Source organism: Meleagris gallopavo, chromosome 4, assembly GCF_905368555.1.
Source record: "Meleagris gallopavo chromosome 4, MGAL_WU_HG_1.1, whole genome shotgun sequence".
NCBI lineage: Eukaryota > Metazoa > Chordata > Aves > Galliformes > Phasianidae > Meleagris > Meleagris gallopavo.
The window spans coordinates 15005657-15028413 of NC_139407.1; the positions used below are offsets into that span (position 1 = coordinate 15005657).

The 22757-nt window shown below is 43.4% G+C and overlaps 1 protein-coding gene across 2 annotated transcripts in view; it reads left to right on the forward strand.

Moving 5' to 3' along the window:
• CNOT6L (CCR4-NOT transcription complex subunit 6 like) overlaps positions 1-22757 on the forward strand; it is a 36853-nt gene that overhangs the window by 4139 nt on the left and 9957 nt on the right. The window contains exons 2-8 of one of the 2 annotated variants that reach the window (XM_085222246.1): positions 14301-14422; positions 14842-15028; positions 15589-15674; positions 16112-16201; positions 19672-19740; positions 21345-21502; positions 22207-22361. In XM_085222246.1, the coding sequence (XP_085078372.1) occupies positions 14311-14422; positions 14842-15028; positions 15589-15674; positions 16112-16201; positions 19672-19740; positions 21345-21502; positions 22207-22361 (857 nt within the window). In that variant the 5' untranslated portion in view covers positions 14301-14310. Of the gene's footprint in view, positions 1-14300; positions 14423-14841; positions 15029-15588; positions 15675-16111; positions 16202-19671; positions 19741-21344; positions 21503-22206; positions 22362-22757 lie in introns of those variants that run through there. The other variant, XM_010709639.3, reaches the window with a different exon arrangement.

Genomic DNA, 22757 nt, shown 5'->3' on the forward strand with positions numbered 1-22757 from the left:
ACTTGGTTCCTGTTATTTGGGAGATAACTTTTCTTCCAGATTAGCACTGAAAACAACAACAACAAAAAACCATCTGAGATTATTCTTAAGGAAAAATCAAATGCATTAGAGGAGAATCTCATCTGAGAAGTTGCTCTGGAATCCTGTTAAGCAGAACTTTTTCATCCACTTGCGCATCTACAGCAGAGGATCAAGAAGTGGTTACATGGTGTTCAGACACTACTAGGAAGCTTTCCCTCCAGGTTTCTGAAGATAGTCATTTAAAATATGTTTAAAGCTAGGCAGAAATGCCTTTTATGATGTTCTCCAATAAACAATTTTTTAGCACCTTCCCTTAGAAGGTATAATTAGTTTAGACAAAAATTCCACAAGATTAAGAAAAAGCAGCTACAAACAATTTTAGATGCTACTTGTGCAGTCAGTGGACACAGATTTTGAAGTTAAACAAGATCAGCACCCAAGGCTGAGCAGCAGAACCCCATTTACCCATTGCATGCCATGCAAACAGCTAATTTAACCAAAGCGTGTAACCTGTATGTGTACACAGGGAGCAGATAAGGTTGTGTGTTCTCCCTTACTTTGGCATTTCCTGATGTAAATCATTAATGGCATTGTATGATTGCATGGCATTGTAGCTGTTCATGCTTAATATTTAGCTGAAGAGTTTTATTGTCTTTCTGCTTGCCTGTTAGGGAGCTTTATGCATAATATTTTTCTGGGAAAGGTATATAAAATGAGCCTAAAAGGGCTGTAGGACTCTCTCAGCATATTTCCTGGGAAGTGAGGTCTGTGGTACAGTTGTATGTTTTAAATAAAGTTAACACTGTGTGTACATTGTTTGCAGACAGATTTCACAGATTTACAGCACTGCAGCACAGTCATGTTGACAGACGAGTTCAGACAGCCATAGGCTAGGAGAGGAGTGAAATACTTTTCCCTTTTTTTTTTGTCAAAGTAAACACATTGGGGAACGTGAAACACTGCCACTTGGAGCACAGTGTTGTGAGTAGGACTGGGGGAGGGAGGAAGAGGGGGGATTTTTGCTCATTACTTCTCTGCTGAAAGCTGGATGAAACTGTCTTGTGACATTGATGGTTAAAAGTGGCAGCATCAAAAATAGTCAGCTCAAGCTCAAAACAGTAGCAGGCTGGCTTCAATTTGGGTACGTCCATGGGAACTCTTGTGCAGCTTTACTTTTTCCATCAAATTATCTGCCTTGCCCACAGCCATCAGCAGTGCTTGTTCTTGGGGGAAAAGTTGCTGGAGGCAGCGAGGCTGACATGGGAATAAAGATGCCAACCCCACAGACCGAGCAAACCCTTTCTGAATCCATGCAGTTTTGGCACATCAGATGGAATTGTTGTCTTGTCCTTTTTTTTTTTGCCCATTTGCAGCTTGGTGGTTAGACTGTTTTCAGGCCCAAACCACCCAATCCCGCGGTCATCCCTACTGATGAACAGGGAGACTGAGGTGAAGCAGGGTTGGTCATTACCCTACGTGAAGAGTAGAGGAAAACCCACTGTGCTTGCAGCTAGAAGCAGCAGGAATTTTTGCAGCTGGGAAGTCAGAGGCAGCACTCCTCCACAGAGCCCCAGGCCTTCGTCCTTCCCGACATGCACACACACGCGGGGTTTCCAGAGGCCAATGTGGGCAGTGGGAACACTGCCTACGGACCCTTCATCCTGGCCATTAGGTCTTCCATAGACATGACTGCAAGTCACAAGCTGTCCCATTCCTGCTTGTGGCCACTTGCATTGGTGGTCAGCACAGGAAGCGAGGCTGAGAGGGAGCTGTGTTCTGTGTGGTGATGAACGTGCCGCATCTCACAAACAGAAGGGATGCATAGCCTTCACCTTTTAGATCGCAGAACAGAAAAGGGAGCTTCATCCAAGGACATTGTGTATTAGTTTTAAGACATTTTAACAACTCTGGGGACCTGCTTTACTGACAGATCATTCTGAAAGGGAGGTTTTCATGGACAGCTAAGGAAAGTTTTGTGAAAGCTGATAAGTATGTCTTTTGGTTACATTTGAAACCCACAACACGTTTGGAGCAGTAAGCCAAGTGACCCCCTCTTCCTTTATTCTTTAGGCTTTTCTCTGATGACAGGATTTATCCAATATAATTTTTTCAGTTCAGCAGATTTTATAAATGTGAAGAAAATTACAAAAACATCCACTTTTGGTCAAGCTGTTAATAATAGTCAGGATTTGTAGACAGTGCTTGAGTTTGCTGTTTACCCTCTAGGGCAGCTTTTCAGGAATGCTTCCATCTGACTGAACTTCTTTGTGTCTTCTAATCAAAAATTAGTTTTGCTTTTTTTCCTTCCCAATAAATCAGTATAAAAGCTCTCTCAAAAGGTTCTTGCATTACTTTGAGTTCTTAGAGAAGCATGTTGAGGAATACGTTCTTCTCCAGATTTCTAGCTATTCTTTTCCCACACAGTACTCACAGGAAGATTGAGGAAGGAGATAAACAGAAAACTTATTTTGTATGTTTTGCTCGGTATTATGGTCCTGTATTCTGTAAACAACAGAGTGGAGAAATCTTGCAGGTTTACAATTATGTGCAACTGTTCGTGCTTCTGGTGCTCACCATGAAGATTTTTCTCATGGCCAAAAAAGGTATTTCAGAGTTTTCCATGGAAAGGCCCAATTTAAGCACTGCGGAAACATTTCTCTCTTCCACAGAAGCTGGGGAGTTTGCTCTTGGGAGGTGGAGGTGAATGGATATCCGAGACTTGTTCATCCCACCTACCTTGTGTTGAACTTGAATGAAGTTAATAAGCTTTCTGATGGCTCTGGGATGAGGGAATCTTCCCAAAAGAAATGTTTCTGTCTTTCTTCTCAAGCAGCCTCCACATGTGGGGAATATCTTTAGTCTTTCCTATTGCTCTGGACTTAGAGAGCTGGAGCAGAATTACAGTGCTGGGAGGAAAGTGTCATGTTATCACCTGGTCGTCTGCAGGGAGAGACATGGATAGGAACAGCTGCCAGTGCTGTGAAACTGTGAGTGTTTCCTGGCTTTTTGAATGGGGTTTGTTTGCTTGCTTCTTGTCAGAGCATGTATTGGTATGCACCACTCAGCTCTTGCACAAATGGCACAGGCTGCTTCTAAACAGAGTTTCCTGCTGATAAAGACGAATGTGAAACTTAAAACACGTTTTTGCAGCACACAAAGGCTGAGTATTTGTCCAAAAACTGTTCTCTTTAGGCTAGAGAGAACAGTCCTCTTGACATTTTGTTAGACTAGAGGAACTGACAAGGGCAGGGAAAGGCCAACTGGGACAGTGGTGAAAGTAATTCCAGAGAACTGGTGATACGTCCTTACTAGCTTCCTCTATGCCTTTAAAATTCAATTTGTATTTATCTTGTTACATGAATTTACAACTGGCCCTGGAAATGGGAGAGAGCTAGCACAGGATGAATTATCCACCCAGAAGAAATTTCCACTTGTGAACGCCTTTCCTGTAATCCCTTTTTGTTTTGGAAAGTTAAGAAAGCAAAAGGAAAACAGGGCTAGGCAACTTTTCACATGCCAGAATACAGTGGAGTGCCAGAGTTCTGACTGTCACATAGCTCTTGGCTTGCATTTTTTCCTTCAGACACATTAGGCCTTGCCATTGGGAGCACTTAAATCTTCAGATATATTTTTTTTTTACCTGCACAATGACCCTCATCCTCCTTCTTGAAGTAGGGTGAACGTTGATGAAGGAGGGGAGCTTGTCAGATGTAGTAGGAATATTTTGAGTAGATGAGAGAAGCACATGTACTAAGTATTTAAAACCTAGACAGTGCTATAGTATTCCTGAATCTGTTACCTGTTCCTTCCGTGTACTTTAGGTGCTTTAGACACTGCTTCTACAAAGCAGTGGTTTGTATGCAGTGCAGAGGTGAGCGATGCTTGGTAGGACCCATGTCCTAGATTGAGCTTCTTTTCTTTAACTTCTTTTAGAGATCATCTTTTTTGCAGGCTTATACAGCAGTTGGTATAATGAGTATTTGGGTGCCCTTACAACTCAGTTTGTTGTCACACTATCAGTGCTATGGTTTGCCCAGTGGCTTGTGTTGGTCTGAATTCATGGTGAAGGACCATGACCAAAATTCAGCATGATGAGGATAGAAGGGATCATGCAAGGAGGTCTTTCCAGACACAAATTTTAGGCACTTCTTGAATCACTTTCTTCTGTGCTCACATGTAAACCAAGAACAGAAAACTGAGCTGCTTGTAACACTTCAGCAAAAATTGCCAAAGGTATTCCCTGATTACGTATTTAATGCACGTCGGATGAAATCCCTTTAGGTGGCAGAACAGAGGAACCACCCAAATTTAACTTATCTTTTGGCAGAGGAGTGAGAGGAACTCACTCTTGGCTGCACCCCTTGGTAGGCAACATGTACCATGGAGTCAAATCCATTTAGCCATTTCACTTTGATAGACCAGGAGTGAGCATCACAGTGGTCATTCTGGGCTACAGAATTAGACTTACACTAATTCTTACTCAGAGACCAGCATGCAACAAGTATTGGGCAGCATCTTTACCCCCTGGAGATCCCAGCTCTTGTACATTTTGCTGCAGTCAGATTTTGTGGATGCTTATAGCAAGTTAACCTTCAGATGAGTCAAGTCTAATTTTTTGCTAGATGGGAGTTTCTTTCTTGGTCCCAAGAGATATCTTGGGTTAATGTTGGCATAATTTCTCATTTTCCAACATTCTTGAACACAGCTAGAAGGGTGTATGTTAATTGTTTACCTTGCTTTTAAAACTAAATTTAGTATTTGGAAATTAAGTATGGTCTAAGTGTGCAAAGGAAAGATTTGAAATACTGAATGCAGAAGCCAAACTATTTTTTAACACTTGAATAATCATGCTTTTTTCTGGCTATCAGGCAAACTTTTTTACTTCTTCAGTTAAAAATGTAAAGTACATTTCTATGCACCCTGTAAAGAAACTAATTGATGCCTAGAAACTGCTTTATTTTTTAAAAAATCTCTTTTATTTCTCCTCCTCTTTTGGGCAGCCTAGCGCAACATCCTGTGCCTGGGGGAAACCAGACTGTAGTCTGAAAGGGCTACTTTATTCCATCAGTGATTGCAAAACGGTTTCCACTATTGGTTTACTTTTTTTTCTTTTGGCTTTTACTTTTACTCTTGTCTATTCGACTAGTCAAAATCTACCTGTAGCTGAACAGGGCAGGCCTTGTAACTTTAAAGCTGTTTGAAGCATTCTTTCTGGTGGCAGATTTTCACGTTGTTAATTATTTCTGCAAAGAACAGATTGTGAGAGATAAGCTGGCTGTTACCTTCCTATGGTATAAGGAGTGTAGCTGAAGTGCTGCTGGGCTCTGCTTATTTTGTTAATGCGTTGGCAGCCTACCACGTAAAGGTTAAGATAGCATTGTAGCCACGGAAATAATCTCATTTATTCTTTTCTCCCAGCTCAAACTTTCTTTGAAGGATGAAAGGTTGTTGATGATTGGACTCGTGTTATAAAGAAAGGGATAAATGTTTATTGAGCAGATCACTTCAGAGTTGCTGCAGTGGAGTGTGCCAATTAATAATTCTGGTGTAGTTTTGTTCAAAGGACAGATCGATAGCTGACTTCTCTCCAGGTATTGATCCCGAGGAGTTGAATGAGCCAAGGTGTTGGCTCAGGGCAACCTGAACAAAGTCTTTATTTCTAAGTGAGTGACTGAATGAGCCGAGGTAGAGGATTAGGTTTGTCAATAGAAGAGTCCCTTCCCAGAGTCTTGGAGGGATGGTAGAAAACTACAGAACTTAAAACTTACTCAGTGCTCAGTTTTCCCATGTCCTTGATCCTATCAGTGTCACACTGGAACTAAGAACACCTCCTGCTCTAAGTTCATCGCTGCTTTTCTTCTCAGCCCACCATCCAGAACAGCATTCGGTGCTGATGTTTGCCACAGATCAGGCTGTCACAGCGACTGCTTCCTTCCCCGGGCTCCTGATGACCTCAGCCCTTAATCCTTTAAGCCACTCTGTCCTGCATCTCATTAAAAGACCAGCACTCTCCAGGGGATGGGGCAGCACTGCAAATGGGTCACTGCTTTGTACTGGTGGGGGATACTCCTGTAAATAAACATAGTCCCTCTGGGGGCTTCTGGTGAGATTTATTTACTGGCTGTCTGTTGAAACTGTCCTCTTGCCCTGTAACAGATCCAGGCATACATTTCTGGTGAGCAAAGCTTTACTTTTGAGGAGATACCTGCTGTGTGTTTGCATGTAAACTGGTGCTTGAGAACTCTGCTTCAAGTTGCAGGTATAAAATGCATCCGCAGACAAAGGCAGGTATTACTGTACAACTGGATGCACATCCTCAAGCAGTCATGTCCACAAAGAGAGGTAACAGGCTATTTCTCATAGGGCAGAAACTGTTCTTTGTAAGTTAGAAGTGAAACGTTAACACAGAAGTTAAAATAACTACTTGGTGCTGTGTCGTACTTCCGTGCAGCAAACAGTTCAGCTGTTCTTGTGAAGGGGGCCGTGACACAGAGGAAAAGGAAGGGTGGAAACCTGCGTTTGCTTGTGTCACCTGTGATTTAAGAAAAGCCTCTCTTCTTCATTTAAAGGAGATGATGGAACAGGGTGTATGTCAGTAGGACAATTAGCATTTCCATCAAGTGCCAGTTGGCTCTGAAATTAATAGAATACTGCTAGCTCCCTCCCTTCCCACTCCTCCATTTGGATCTTGGTGATTTTTTCAGGGTTTGCAGTGACTTACTCTTGGCTTTGATGCTTTTTGCTGAAGCAATCACGTGAAGCCCCCTGGGATCCCATTGCCATTGAAGTTACTGTAGGCTGCAGTGCCCTGGGTACCTCCTGTGTTCTGTGTTCCCTCATGCAGAAGAATTTAGCTGTGCTCAGACTTGGGCTAGGTGTGGAGGCAAGTAACGTTAGGGATGAGTAGGGGGTGGGAAGCCTTGCAGGATGCAGTTGTGAACATCATTGCATCTAGCTGTACATCTCATTTGCTTGTCTATCGAGGCTCGATGGCCCATAGACAGCAAACCCACGTGAGCAGAGTCAAGCACTGATGGGCCTGCCAGGCGCAGGTAGTTCTGTGCTGGAAGCAAAGCAAGCGGTGTGGCTGGGGTGGTGCAGAGCTGCTAATGAACGAAGCGAGGATTGGCTGTTAAACAGAGCATGTGAAACTTGAATAGCCTCCTCTTGCTGAGCCTAATCTAAGAACCACATGGCATAAGAACTGAAGCAAGGTTTGGACAAATTCCACCGTATTGTTGCTGTGCCGGTTGCTGACCTTGTCACCACACTTTGGGGTTTGCTAGCAGGTGGGTGAGTGCGAGTCCGAAACCCTGGCGGTGTCTGGCAGAGCTACCACCACCCTGGTGAGGCCCGCAGCACTTACCAAGCTGTCAGCCCAAGACAGCAGTTACCCCACCGAGATGCCTCCTGCCAGTTTCAGTGCTGGTGGGTGTCTGAGAGTTCCTGCTGACTTCAAGAGAGGTGACACTGTTAGGCATAGGCAGCAGGCATCCACTCCCTTCTGCTTCTCAGCACCAAGTCACCTCCTGACGGTAAAGCATGGTGGAACAGCTAGTCATCCTCTCAGCATCAGGATGGAGATCCCACGGCTTATTCTTCCGCTTGTTTTGCACTCCCCTTATGTGGGTACAAGATTGTGTCAGCTGTGAGACAAAGCTTCGCTCTGGTCCGTGAAGGAATTCTGCCAGAGGAGGCCTTGGTAGCTGTGAGTAAGGCCAAAGGAAGGCGCTTCTGAAGCTTGTTTAGTTGAAATATCTTCTATGTCTAATATCTATCTTGATCGTGTAGTGGAGGTTAGTGTTTTGGTGAAATGTTCAACTCGTAATGGCTGTAAGGACTTCCTACGAGTTTCAAGTTAAAGAAGTAGTGGAGGTAGAAGCAACGAAGGTATCTTAACAGTCATGAAGCACATTTGCTTGCAGATGCTTATGACTGATGTGGTCCAAAAAAAACATCTGTATTACCTTGCTGGATTGTTCACTACATTAGGATTCGAGAAGAGCAAGCAGAGGCAGCTTGCTAACAGCATTACGCAAGCAAGCTCCTGTCTCACCCCCACTTGGAGCACAGATCATTGAAAAAAAAAAAAACAACCTTGTGCTGAGGTTCTGTCTATCAGTTACTGTTGGAAGCAAAGTAACTGTTGCTACAGACTTGAAAGACAGAAGTAAATGACCTTAAATGCTGAGGGTTACCAATGTTCCCCTGGCTTTATGCTTTTCCACTTTTTCTGCTATAGAAAAGATTGCTGATGAGTGGAGACGTATAGTCCTACTGACTTAATGTAGAGGAGCCCTTTGTTTTGCAGAGTCAGTGTGTCATCTCATGAGAAACAATTTCCTTCAGTGAGGGATAGGAAAATAAATACATATTTTTATAGATTTATATAAAGTTGTTTTTCTTTTCAGTTGCTCTTGTGGACTGCATAGTTTGTTGCTAGCTCCGTGGTACTAAGCTTGAATGCTTAGCTGTTTTTACTTAAATTTATTTTGACTTCAGATTTGCTCTTTTGTCTTGGGATTTTTTCCACTTTTTTTTAAGCTGTCCTCTAGTTGGTAGGATATTTATGCGTGTTCAAGTAGCCCCTATTTATTTATTTTGTTTGTATTTGCAGAGATTGTTTCAAACCTCAGCTTTGGCAAATGGCTAACAGAAATCTTATTTTTCTTACAATTAAAAACATGATGAGGTATTTTAATTGGTTTCACCAATAATCTCTATTTCCAATCGGATTGCTTGGGAGAAGAAATTGAAGAGAGTCTGTAGCTGTGCTGACAGACTCACAGCATTTGTTGAACTCTTGATGGAGGTGGCTGAACACGTTCCTGCAGGATTGCACAAGGAGAAAATTCAGATCCAAGTAAAGACTGTCACAAGTTCTCCATGCATGTTTTCTTGCTAGTATTTGTACTGGACATACTGATAGACCTTAACATAACACATCTGTACATGTACTATCAGTTATGTTTTAAACCCTCATAACATACCATTAAGCAACCACTGTATTTTTTTTTTTATTTTCACCTCAAAATAAGTCAATTTTTGTCTTTGTGGGTACTGGCTGTACTTTCCCTTCTCCTTAGGGAGATGAAGATGTTGTCTGACACTCGTATGAAAACAGTGAGCTTATTACAGAGCAGCAGCCTTCCTTTATACACTTTGCAACCACTTATTCCTGTTTACAAAATACATAGATTAAAAATGGCTCTGCTTTGCAGCTTGTGATCCAACTTTTCAGTGCTAAATAACATGTGCCTGTGTGTATATACGCACACATACACATGTACACCCTGGGCTTGTCAGCCAGCAAGGTTTTGAATTCTGGTGAGGGATCATCACCATCTGGAAGTGAACAGTAAGCTGTTCCTGTGCAGAGGAAGGAGAAATGATTCAGGGCTGTCTGCTGGATAGTTTTCAGGATGCTTTGGCAGTTTGACTCATATACAGACAGACTGAAAATCAGAAAGAACGTCACTCTGCTGGAGGCCAGTGTTTTGAGTTGTACCACTGCATGCATGAATGCAGGGCAGCAAGGAGATGAAGTTACAGCCCTCTTCTAGTTACTTCTCAATTTCGACCCTTATTACATATAGACAACTTATTTATCCATTGGGTTACAAAAGAATGTAAATGGAGCAACATTATAGTAACTGTCACTTAAGAAATGCATCTTTTAAACTCTCTGGTGAAGGACCTGGTCATCATTTTGGAACAACACACAGCTCTGAGGGACCTTGACCTATCAAAGTCCTTCTGCGACACAGATGCCAAATAATCTGAACAGCTTTATGCAGCGTTTTTCTTTCCAGTGAACATATGTTAATCCTTCTGCGTTACGTGGCGTATTTACCTTCAGAAGGAGAGATCTGACTTTATTAAAAATGATACCATTTATAGGACTGCCTTCAGCTTTTCTCTTGGGGAAGTCACACTTAGTAATTCATACCGCTAACTACATCTTCCTTATCTCGTGTCCTCTACACCTATTTAACTTGAGAAGATCTCAGACAGGTATAGAAGAGCAGTGCTCTTTCCTGTTGTTTCCTCTTATTTTTTTGTTACCCAAAACATCTCCTGAGAGTAAAAGCCTGCACTACAGTAAAAGCCTGCTTGACACTTCCTTCCTCAACAGACCGCACTCTTCACATCTCCCCTGTTGTTACTACGTTATGCCTTTTTTTGTTGTTTTAGTTGATAATCTATGCACTATGCTCTCAGATCCAGACTTTCTTTATGCACTATTGGGGTCATTTTTACATTTTTAGTGGAGAGCACACTTTAATAGCTTCAAAACTTTCCCAAGGGAATTCTTTGGAAGAAAAGGAGTCAAGGATTTTTTTTTTTGTCCCTCTTCAAAAGAAAAGAAACTGAGTGCACATGTCCTGCTCGTATCACAGCCCAATTAACTGAGTTTCAGCAAAGGCCTCACTGAACTCACCCACAGCTCAGGCTGACCCGAACCTGTGCTGCTTCCGTCCCACTTTCTCCTTTTGATGACACTGGTGCTCATCCAATTCTGGGGTTAAATGATGCAAGGAACTTGGTCCCTGAAGGCTGAGCAAAAATAGATTAGGATTTTTTGGTACTGGTTTAGTTCCAGGACAAGCAGAGAGGGAGATGGGAACCAGCGGAGCTGGGAACCCAGGCAAAATTCATTTTTGCTTCAAAAAAAATACATGCAGTGGCTTTCAAGTCTAGCTTCATGTAGCTACTATGCCAAAGAAACAAGCGTGTTTGATTTAGGCTTGTTTTCCCTTTTCTGTAACTGTGGAAATCACATTGATCCTCGTTTGACTCACAACTATTTCAAAATAACATTACAGTGACTAACATCTGAAAAATGTGCGTGGCATTTGACTCGCAGTTCAGGCCTTATTTCATTGGAGGGCCTTCGACTGCCACAAATTGCTTTAAATTGGCAGAGCTCTTCTCATAACAAGCAATATTTCAACATAATTGAATTGGGTTCCCTTCCCAAGAGGAAGCAGTACTCCCAAAGCTTTCTGGAGATGTCACCCCGTCTGTGATCACTTCCTGGCCCACGGGCAGGTATGGGTGCTCATGGGGTGACTCAGCCAGCCTTGCCATGAAGGCCCTTGCATGTTTGTTCGACTTCTGCCTGGTGGAGAGGAGTGGAGCTGGTGGAGTACTTTACGGAGCTTATAAACAGGAGGGAGACTGACTTTTTACTTGGGTAGATAGTGATAGGACAAGGGAAAATGGTTTTTAACTAAAAGAGGAGAGATTTAGGTTAGATGTTAGGAGGAAAACTCCTTACTTGGGGGATGGTGAGGCACTAGCACAGGCTGCCCAGAGAAGCTGTGGATATCCGTTCCCTGTATATGATCAAGCCAGGCTGGAAGGGGCCCTGGGCAGCCCTGTGTGCTGAGTGGCAGCTCTGCCCACAGTGGTGGAATGGGAACTGGATGGGCTTCGAGGTCCTTCCAACTCAAGCCAGTCTGTGATTCTGTGACCCAGCAGGGGCTGCCAGCCCTGCTCTGCTCTGCAGCAGGGCTGCTTGGCAGCTGGGGCAGCCCCCAAGCTGCTTGCGGACTGTGATTCAGTGCTTATGACAGCAAGGTCCCACAGCTGGACCCAGCCTGCCCAAGCTGCCGGCCATCTGTGTCTGGCTAGCGATGAAACGGCAAGCAAACAATTCATTCAATACAAGTCATTCCCTGCTTGCCTTTTTAGCTGGCAAGGTGCCTTGAAACTCATAGGAAGCAGCCGTGTCCAGACCTTTGGCCAGCAGCATGCAGCAGGGTGGGTGGGTGTATTCCACATGCAGATTCTTAGATTTCAGTCTCTCTGGGTCTGCTATTGCTATAACATTATGCTGAACCAAATGGGAATGCAAAAGCCAGGTGAGCACAGCCCATATCATAGAGCATTCATTCAAGTGCTGTTCGGAAGCAGAGTTTGTGATACTGCGGCTGTCTCGGGGAGAAGTAGGGTTTGTTTTCAGAGACGACAGATTAGGAAGCAGAATGAGGATCCATCCTGGTTCAATTCAAATACTTGATGATTAAGACTTAAAGTTCCCAAAAGCTCTCTCCTGCCATAAGCCCTTAATCCTTTGTTGGTATTCCACTTGATTTTCACTGCATAGCCTTTCAATTCCCCTCCTTATAATCCACACTGTGCCTTACAGATGAAATACATGCTGCCAGGTAATGAAATCTCATTTTCTGTTAAAGGATCATTGCGGGTAATCCTGTGACAGTGACAGGACAGTGTTACCCACTGCAAAACCAGCTGGCTGCTTTTTGGCATGGATGGATTTGCTCTCTTGATGCAGTGCCTGAATTGTTAGGGCTGTGGTCCTGCTCTGGGCATATATCCTATAAAATCTCTTTGTGAGGCCAGGGGCTTCTGCATGTCCATGTGTTTAACAGTGAAAATAAATCCTGTGAACATGATAACTGGAAATTTAGGACTACCAAAGCACAACCAGTACCTGCAGCTGTGTTGGGCAGTGCTGCTCCTGATTTTGGGATTTAAGCCTTTCAGGTCAGATCCTAATCTCTTTCATTCATCTCCTCAGACTGCATTGCTACAGCCAAGCAGTGTGAGCAAAGAATCCTCTTACGCCACAGCTCTTGTTGCCATCTGACTTCACCTGTAAATAGCAAGCTGCTATGATTAGCACCATGCCTTGTGTCTGTCCCTGGAAACAGGCAGTCTGAATTCAGCATGGGTGGGATTCTCTCGAGTGATCATTGGGGATCAAGAATGTAGGCCTTTAACTGGAACTGCTCAAGAAGGGCAGCTCTTCTGTCTCTGTGAGATCTCTACTGTTTGAAAAAACAGCAGTGCTTTAAGCTCAGCTCAAAAAGGAGATGTGTGGTTTTCAAGGAATCACAGAATGGTTCGGTTGGAAGGGAGCTGAAAGCCCGCCCAGTCCCTCCATCGTACTGTAGGCAGGGCTGCCCCACGGCTCAGCTGCCCAGGGCCCCATCCTGCCTAGCCTGGAATGCACCCAGGGATGGGGCAGCAAGCACAGCTTCTCTGGGCAGCTGTGCCAGTGCCTCACTGCCCTCCAAGAAAACCTAACCAAACTGTCTTCTGTTAGTTTTAAAATCATTCTGCCTTGTTCTGTCACTATCTGCCTGTGTAAAAAGTCAGTCTCCCTCCTGTTTATAAGCTCAGATTTTTGTGTTCGGGCACAAAATGAGCTGAAAAAAACTTGGATGAGTTTCCTCAAATTCTTCCTAGGTTTCTGCCTTGTCAGTTCAGCAAACGAAACCAGTTACAGTTATTTTAAGTTATTCACAGCTATTGGAGCCCATTGTAAAAGAGACATGTATGAGGAAAAAATGCATTCTGGAGACCAGCTGCTTTGGATTTGTGTAGAATTGAGGTTTGTGTATTTTGTGTGCCTGGGGAGGAAGAGCAGGGGATGAGAAAACCAGTGACAACAGAATTCAGCTAATCTTGTGCTTTTAAACCAAACAACTCCTCTCCCCCTAAGAATTCTTAGCGCAATGATCTGATGAGGGATCGAGAGGAACCTCTCTGTGTCATCCATAAAGTGCACAGCTTTTGATTTCTTTTGCCGAGAATCTGGAAAGTGAGATCACTTGGATGTGTGTGTGCAGGGTCACGCTGTAGGCACAAGTACCTGGACAGTTCAGATTTTGGGTTGGGCTGAATCCCCATTCGTATAACTGAGAAAGGGAATTTTACCCAAACTTATTTTGGATCCCCGGCCATTAGGAGTAAAAAGGTCTTGATTGATAAGAACTTGGAAAAGCATAGAGCAGAAAAGATAGGTGGTTAATGGAAAAAAATAAGAGCTAATTCCCCTTTTCTGTAAGTGGATGGAAAAGGAGGACTTTGCATGTTGAAAATAATTGCTGTAAAAACAAATTTTTTGTTTCTTGTGAAAATGAGGTGAGGGAAAAGTCTGCTCAGGTGAATGAGTGGAATGCCATCACCTTGTCTACACATTCTGCACACAGCAAGTAACTCAGTGATGATGTAGGTCATGCTTTGGTTTGGGACATAAACTAAAAATCCAGAAATTCTGCATTGGAGAGGTACAAGGGAACACTGCAGAAAACCAAACTTTGTGGGAAAAATGCTTTTTTCCATTACAGAGTCCATATTCTGCATTGATCTGAGCACCTGCTAAGCTCCATGCCCTGGCCAGTTGGGCTGGCATCAACGTAATATTTGTTGTACATGAACACCAGGCTGTCTGGGGAGTGTAAAAATGCTGGAAATGACAAAATGTTGCTAAGTGACAGGCAGTCACGGTTGTCATTGTCTTTCAGACTAACAGTGATGCCAAAGGAAAAATATGATCCTCCCGATCCTCGCCGAATTTACACCATCATGTCAGCAGAAGAGGTAGCCAATGGGAAGAAGTCTCACTGGGCTGAATTAGAGATCTCGGGTGAGTTGGTTTGGGTTTGAATTTTAGTTTGTTAGTGTTTTTGAATTTAAGAGCTTCACAGCCCAAGAACTGCATCAGCCACTCTCAGGTAGGGGATCCTGCAGTGAGAACAGTTTTTCTACATTGAGAAGAAGCATTAATTAACTTACCAGATTGCCTTCAAGCTTTCATGTAAAACACAAACTGAAACTGGATGTGAGGTCTTAGCAACACATTGATGTCCCAAACCTCTATCTCTGTCTCTGCCCTTTTAACCAGGAGCGTCAGGAAATTGCTTAAGAGCTGCTTGTGGATGAGATGCATGCAGATATCTTCTGCATGCTTCATTGAAGTAGCAGGGTATTCTCATGTCCCACGTGGTTTGTTTGTAATGGTTGGAGGGAGTAAAGCTGACTGAGGTGCTTGGTTTTCTTTTTTAGGTAGAGTGCGGAGCTTAAGTACGTCGCTTTGGTCACTGACGCACTTGACTGCTCTACACCTCAATGACAATAATCTTACTCGCATTCCACCTGATATTGCCAAGCTTCATAATCTGGTTTACCTGGATCTGTCATCCAACAAACTCAGAAGTTTACCAGCAGAACTAGGAAACATGGTGTCTCTCAGGTAAGAGAAAGCATTTGGGTTAAATTTAAAAAAAAAAGTCTGTATTCTGAGGTTAGGACTGAGACATTTTACTTGGATTCATTCTTGTTTACTATTAACAATTTAACGATTTAACAATAAACTATTAACAGTTTAACAATTCTTGGATTTAAAACCTGAGAAAAATCAAGGTTGATACAAATGTTCAGTTCTAGCAATTACTTCTGGTTTTATAATTCTGTTTTTCTGATCTCTACAGATACCTATCCATAAGTTGGGTAGCGTTCTGCTCTGAAGCATTCTCACTTTGAGGCTTTGTGATTGCCCACTGCTTAAGTAGTGTCTGATTTTATTTTGCTGGTTGTTTGTTGTTGGGATTTTTTTTTTTTTTTTTCTTTGTTTTGTTCTGTGTCGTTTTGTTTTCCTGATGCATTTCAGTTGTGCTTCGAAGATTTGCATGTCTTTGCATAACACAAAAAATTCAGGGTGAAAAGTGCCATCTTTGAAGATGAGCAGCATCATGCTTTAAGAGTTTTCTTCTGAAGTGACACTCATCAAAAGTGTTTTTTGCATTGTTGCAGGGAATTGCTTTTAAATAACAATCTATTACGGGTTTTGCCTTACGAACTTGGACGGCTCTTCCAGCTACAAACCCTAGGTTTGAAAGGTGAGTGAGTTCTTTACAGCTAAATATTTCTCAGAGCACTCGACTTACTGAGGGAGTTGGGCTCAGAAGCTTTGTGCATTACCTCAACGTTTTCTTACAGTTTCAGATATTAAGCAGCAATGACTAACCAGTTTGGAAAATAATGCTTTTTCTAACGGTATTAAGCTGCATTATGAACCTATTTTAAATCTGTAAGTGCATAGACAAACCCCATAACTTACTCTATTTATTGATTGAGGTGAATCAAAAGAAAAAAAGTCTTGTGTACCTGCTATTTCTATAGCATCTGTTACCGTGGTATTCAAGAGTTACAAGCTAAGCAATCTAAATACCTTCTGGGTCAATTTGTCTGTTCTCATTATGGGAGATTTTCTTTTATTGGAAAGCCTCAGGAAAGTCAGGCAGCTAATCACCCAGTTGTTCTGTGTTGTTGGCAGGCAATCCTTTATCACAAGATATTCTCAGCCTCTACCAAGATCCAGACGGAACTCGAAAGCTACTGAACTACATGCTTGACAATCTAGCAGGTGACAGACCTACAAATCTTGATTGACAGAAATGGTTTAAAAGCATGCATGTCTGACAGTATTTGCCACTAAAGCAAGAAAGTGAACCACAGAGGGGAGAGCATTTTCTAACTGCGTTTGTGTTTTTGTCAAGCAGTTCTAGCCATACACACACACACAAAGGAAGAGGTTCGTATATACTGTCCAAGCTTTTCACGGGTTACCCAGCCAGTTGTTCTCACTGCGGTTTGAAACCCTTCAGTTTCCATAAAGTCTTCCTTGCTAAAGCCATTTCAATACTTTCCCCTTGAAATTATAATGCAAACAGAAGCAGAATGTCAAACTTGGAAATGTGATTCTGATTAAGAATATCAAGTACCTGCGTCATGGTTCTGTAACTGAGTTTTCTGTTTTGCCACTTGATCTCTCGTGTGGTAAAACAGAACAAACTTCTGCCTCTGCTCTAAGGTTCCACAGATGGAATTTTAAATGGTCTTGGGGTCAGCTCACAGCTGAGCTTTACAGTGTTGTAAAACAGCCGTGGTTTGAGGTGGCACATATTATGCCAACTCATAGCAATCTCCAACTTTGTAAATGGAGAGTGTGCATTACAGGAACCATGGATGTACGGCAGAGTTCTCGGAGAGGGGAGTATAGGATGTCTGAACCACTGCAAGATTTACGACTTCTTCCTCAACAATATTTTCAAGGTGCATGTGTATATCACAGAATCACAGAATCACAGAATTGTAGGGGTTGGAAGGGACCTCTAGGGATCATCGAGACCAACCCCCCTGCCAAAGCAGGTTCCCTACACCAGGTCGCACAGGTAGGCGTCCAGGCGAGACTTGAATATCTCCAGAGAAGGAGACTCCACAACCTCCCTGGGCAGCCTGTTCCAGTGCTCCGTCACCCTCACCGTGAAGAAGTTCTTACGCACATTCGTGCGAAACTTCCTGTGCTGCAGCTTATGTCTGTTTCCCCTCGTCCTGTCTCCACGTACCACTGAAAAGAGACTGGCCTCACCGCTATGGCCGCCACACCTCAGATATTTATAAACCTGGATCAGGTCCCCTCTCAGTCTTCTTTTCTCAAGGCTAAACAGACCCAGTTCACTTAGCCTTTCTTCATAGGGGAGATGCTCCAGGCCCTTCACCATCTTTGTGGCCCTCCGCTGGACTCTTTCCAAGAGATCCCTGTCTTTTTTGTACCGGGGAGCCCAGAATTGGACACAGTACTCCAGATGAGGCCTTACCAGGGCAGAGTAGAGGGGGAGGATCACCTCCCTTGACCCGCTGGACACGCTCTTCTTAATGCGCCCCAGAATGCCATTGGCCTTTTTGGCCACGAGGGCACGCTGCTGGCTCATGGCCAACCTCTCGTCCACCAGGACGCCCAGGTCCCTCTCTGCAGAGCTCCTCTCCAGCAGCTCATCCCCCAGCCTGTATTGGTGCATGCAATTATTCCTCCCTAGGTGTAAGACCCTACACTTGCTTTTGTTAAACCTCATCCGGTTTCTTACTGCCCAGCTCTCCAGCCTGTCCAGGTCTCGCTGAATGGCAGCGCAGCCTTCAGGCGTGTCAGCCAATCCTCCCAACTTCGTATCATCAGCAAACTTGCTGAGGGTGGCCACTATCCCCTCATCAAGGTCATTGATGAAGATGTTGAACAAGACCGGACCCAGCACAGACCCCTGGGGGACACCACTGGTTACAGGCCTCCAGCCAGACTCTGCACCACCAACGACGACCCTCTGCGCTCTGCCAGTCAGCCAGTTCTCAACCCACCTCACTGTCCACTCGTCTATCCCACACTTCCTCAGCTTTGTTATAAGGATGTCGTGGGAGACAGTATCAAATGCCTTTCTAAAATCAAGGTAGACTACATCAACCGGTCTTCCCCCATCCACCCAGCATGTGACAGCATCATAGAAGGCCACCAGGTTGGTCGAGCACGACCTCCCCTTGGTGAACCCATGCTGACTACTCCTGATAACTCCTAACTCCTAACTACTCCTTTTCTCCTAGTTGTCTGGAGATGGTATCCAGCACAAGCTGTTCCATCACCTTTCCAGGGATGGAGGTGAGGCTGACAGGCCTATAATTACCCGGATCTTCCTTCTTGCCCTTTTTGAAGACCGGAGTGACCTTGGCTATCCTCCAGTCTTCAGGGACCTCCCCTGTTATCCAAGACCTCTCAAAAATGATGGAGAGCGGTTCGGCAATGACCTCCGCCAGCTCCCTCAGCACACGTGGATGCACCCCATCAGGTCCCATGAACTTGTGGACCTTAGTACTGCCTAGGCGCTCACGCACGTCCTCTTTCCTGACTAAAGGGAAGTCTCCCATTCCCCAGACCCTCTCACTAACCTCCAGGGTGTGGGAAACCTGAGGGAGAGCCTTTTCACTGAAGACGGAAGTAAAGAAGGCATTCAGTATCTCTGCCTTCTCAGCATCCCCCGTTACCAGAACCCCCCCCTCACTTAGTAAGGGGCCCACATTCTCTCTAGTTTTCCTTTTGCTGTTAACATACTTGAAGAAGCCTTTTTTATTATCCTTTATCACTTTAGCCAGATTCAATTCCAGGCGGGCTTTAGCCTTCCTCATTGCATCCCTGCAGGCCCTGACTACATTCCTATATTCTTCCCAAGTGGTCAGACCGTTTTTCCACATTTCATGGGCCTTCTTCTTTCCTTTGAGTTTGCGCATGAGCTCCTTGCTCATCCACACAGGTCTCCTGCCACCTTTTCCCTATTTCTTGCTCACAGGGACGCACTGATCCTGAGCTTGGAAGAAGAGCTGTTTAAATGCTGACCAGCTCTCAGAGGCCCCCTTACCTTCTAACACCCGAGCCCACGGGATAGCTCCAAGTAGGTCCCGGAAGAGATTGAAGTTGACTCTCTTAAAGTCCAGGGTAGCAATCCTACTTATTGCTTTGCTTCTTCCACTCAGGATCTTGAACTCCACCATCTCATGATCACTACAACCCAAACTGCCCCCAACCTTTACTTCCTTAACAAGTCCATCCCTGTTGGTGAGAATAAGATCCAGTAACGCCCCTCCCTGCGTTGGTTCCTCCACCACCTGCATTAGAAAGTTGTCTTTAACGCACTGCAAGAACCGTCTGGACCGTGCGTGCCTGGCCATGTTGGTCGTCCAGCAAATATCTGGATAATTGAAGTCCCCTATAAGCACCGGTGCCTGGGAACGTGACGCTACATCCATTTGCTTTTGGAAGGCCTCATCAGCCTCCTCATCCTGATCAGGGGGCCTGTAGTACACACCCACAACAGTGTCACCCTTCCCAGCCTGCCCCTTGATTCTCACCCATAAGCTCTCCACTGCTATATCCTTGTCTCCCATGGAGCTTAAAAAGGCATGGGGAATTGGTGTTGCGAAGTACAGTATGGGACATTATTGTTCATTCATCTGTTTGATTTAGAATTTGCAGCTGAGTTAATTATTATTTCTTTGTGTTGCTTTTATTTTTAGTTCATCCAGAGCAGCTGCCTCCAAGGCCATGGATTACTTTGAAAGAGCGAGACCAAATTCTGCCCTCAGGTAAAACTGTGGTTCTTTTCCCTATGTTCAAACAGTGATGTGCTGAAGAGCTTTTCTTTGTCTTTTTTTTCAAAGCGGTCTCCTGACTTACATGGATCAGATGTAAGATAGCAATTTGTGTTAATTCATATTAAATAATTAACACGTGTCTGTGCTGTAAATACCACTTTTATAATTCAGACGGAATGCTGGTCATTTCTTCTTTGTGTTAGGCTTTTTTGTATTATTTAATTTCCTGGCCACCGATGTCCAAGCAAAAGAATAAGCAAAAGAATATTTTTTTAAAGTCTTTTCACAGAAGTAGCAAGAACTGTGAAATAACTGCATACAGATGCCGTATCCTAGCATAGGCAGACTAGGGTGAGACTTGGAGAAGTCTGTCCGCAAAAGAAGAGACAGAACGAGTGGTACTGAAGTTAGTGTAACGCCCTCTATTGTTGATTTTGATGAAGTTCATGAGGCAACCTACAGTCTACAAATCCAATGCCTCTTCCCCTGAAGTCTTGAATGTAATCCTCAAGAAGCATCTAAGAGCTTTTGTAAAGAACAAAAATGCTACTATTGTTATAGGAGAAGATCAGATTAATAATCAGCCCAAACTTAACTCAGTAGTGTTTTAGGGATGGTGACCTTAGCTGGTGCTAAGATCACGTGTGCCTTTTTTAAATTAAAGAACAATACAAATCAGAAAAAAAAAATAGTAAGAAAGGGGAGAGGTACCAAAAGTCTTGGAAGCCACCACTACATTAAGTTCTGCATTTCCATTTTAAATTCCTTAACAAATCAGCATCTCACTGCAGTTTTTAATCCAATTTCCTTAGCACAAACACAGTTTAGAAGCCACTAGACAACACTGCATCAGCTGAGTGAGCTGCAGGATATTTCATGGTAAAAACTGCAGTAAGCAATTGGTTGTGAATGGCATGAAATCAGTTGTATAAAATTGAAACAACTGAGCACCAATCTCATTTGACTACATGCAGAAAAAATACAGCTGTGAGGTAACCTCACAGTAAAACCTCACTTCTTTTTCTGCAAGGATGAGCAGTCTTGTTGAAAAATTAAAGAGAGTTGAGAATTTTGTATGTGAAAGAAGAGTGTGTCAGTCTGAACTGTCAGCTGCATGCTGACTTCTCTCTTTTCTTCTTTAATGTCACCAAATAATATATAAAGTGCTTGCTCATTCATTACTTCATTTCTCTTTCTCTTCCTTGCCTTCACCCAGTGCAGAAATGGCTGCTCCTTTCCATCTCCAACCCCCAGACCTGGAGAGATTGTTGCTAATTGTTGCCTTCCTTCATTCCCAAAAGAAATAAAGATTAAACTGCAAAATGGGATTGTATTGCTTTGCTACGTGTATTAAGCAGTCTCATTTTGGTAGTAATGCTGATTATTTTTAGGAAGAGTTTAGCCTTATGTGATAACTGCTGGCTCAGCGGGGCCTTTGTTAGTCCTGTTAATGAAACTCTCAGTGGAATAAGCCCACGTGCATTCAGTAGGCCCTCCAGAATAGGCTGTACAAGATTGAGTGTTTTCACTCTGCAAGTTCAGCATGTGCTGCCTTCAGAGATTGGTAATATTTCCTTTTCTTTGTTTCTTTCTAGCTTCATTCACAGTTATGTGTTACAATGTGTTGTGTGATAAATATGCCACCCGGCAGCTCTATGGCTACTGCCCATCCTGGGCACTGAATTGGGAGTACAGAAAAAAGGGAATCATGGAAGAAATCGTCAACTGCGATGCAGATATCATTAGTCTGCAGGTAACTGGAAAATTATTTTTCACTAGAAACAGAAAATGCCACTGTTCCTGCTTGGTATAGAAGTTAGCATCTCAAAAATAATCTCACTAGAAAATGAGGGAACTGGCATGTCGAAGTTAAATATTGATTGTCATTGGTACACATATACCGTTGTTACGAAAAATCCATTGTCAGTGTTCAGAGCAGTTGAGTACTTCTGCCTTAAACTGATACTTCAGTTTCTAAGCAAGGTCTGTATGAGTAAAAATCATGCACAAGAGAATATTTATCTCAGTACAGAAACCTCAAGAGAGTACTCGTGGAGATGAAAAGTTATTACAAAGAAAATGTGTTGCTACAGAACAAGGAGAGACCCTGCTGCGATAGAGCTCTCAAGGTTAAATATTAACTGCTGCTGATACCTGTCATCCTGCACAAAGTTTTAATCTAGGACAGTACCCACACTCAGATGTCAAAAGCAGCAGAGTAATCTGTTGCTCTTCAAAGTACACCCGTCACTTTCCCTTTCAAGGGGATTCCAAGATATCCAGGAGTGCAAATCTGATTCCATCAGGCCATTAGTCGAAGAAGTGACATGACTTGGACAAACAGAAGCTTTTGACTTTAGTGAGGGCTTCTGATTGCAAGCCAAGACAAGCAATAGCTGTCACACTGGAAGGGTTTACTTGACTTTGTTAGCCTAAAGTATTTGTTTTCTATTTTAGGAAGTGGAAACGGAGCAATACTTCACTCTTTTTCTGCCAGCCTTGAAAGAACGAGGATACGATGGATTCTTTTCTCCGAAGTCACGTGCCAAAATCATGTCTGAGCAGGAGAAAAAGCATGTGGATGGCTGTGCTATATTCTTCAAAACTGAAAAGTAAGAAGCAGCTCTTCTTAAATACATCAAAAGTAGTTTAATTTAGTGTCATAGTTTTATGTTTTTTTGTTTCTGGTTCTCAGTATTGTAGATTGATCTCGTTAACTCCGTGACATTTAGGTCTCAAAGTCTCCTTCTCTCAGTGGGCATCAGTGACAAAATTACTGTGCTATAAAACAGAAGATAAAGTTCAGTACTGAGAATGATATACCGAGAATGATACTCCTTCTCGTTTTGCTGCTCTGACTATTTGCAGCAGGCCTTCCCTTTTTTTTTTCACGCTGTGAACAAAGCTACAACTTAAGGAACATGAAAGTTGAAGGGAAGATAGTATGACCGAAAACATACATGCTTTATGTGTGTATTTGTTGGCTGATATAATCAATGCCTCACCTT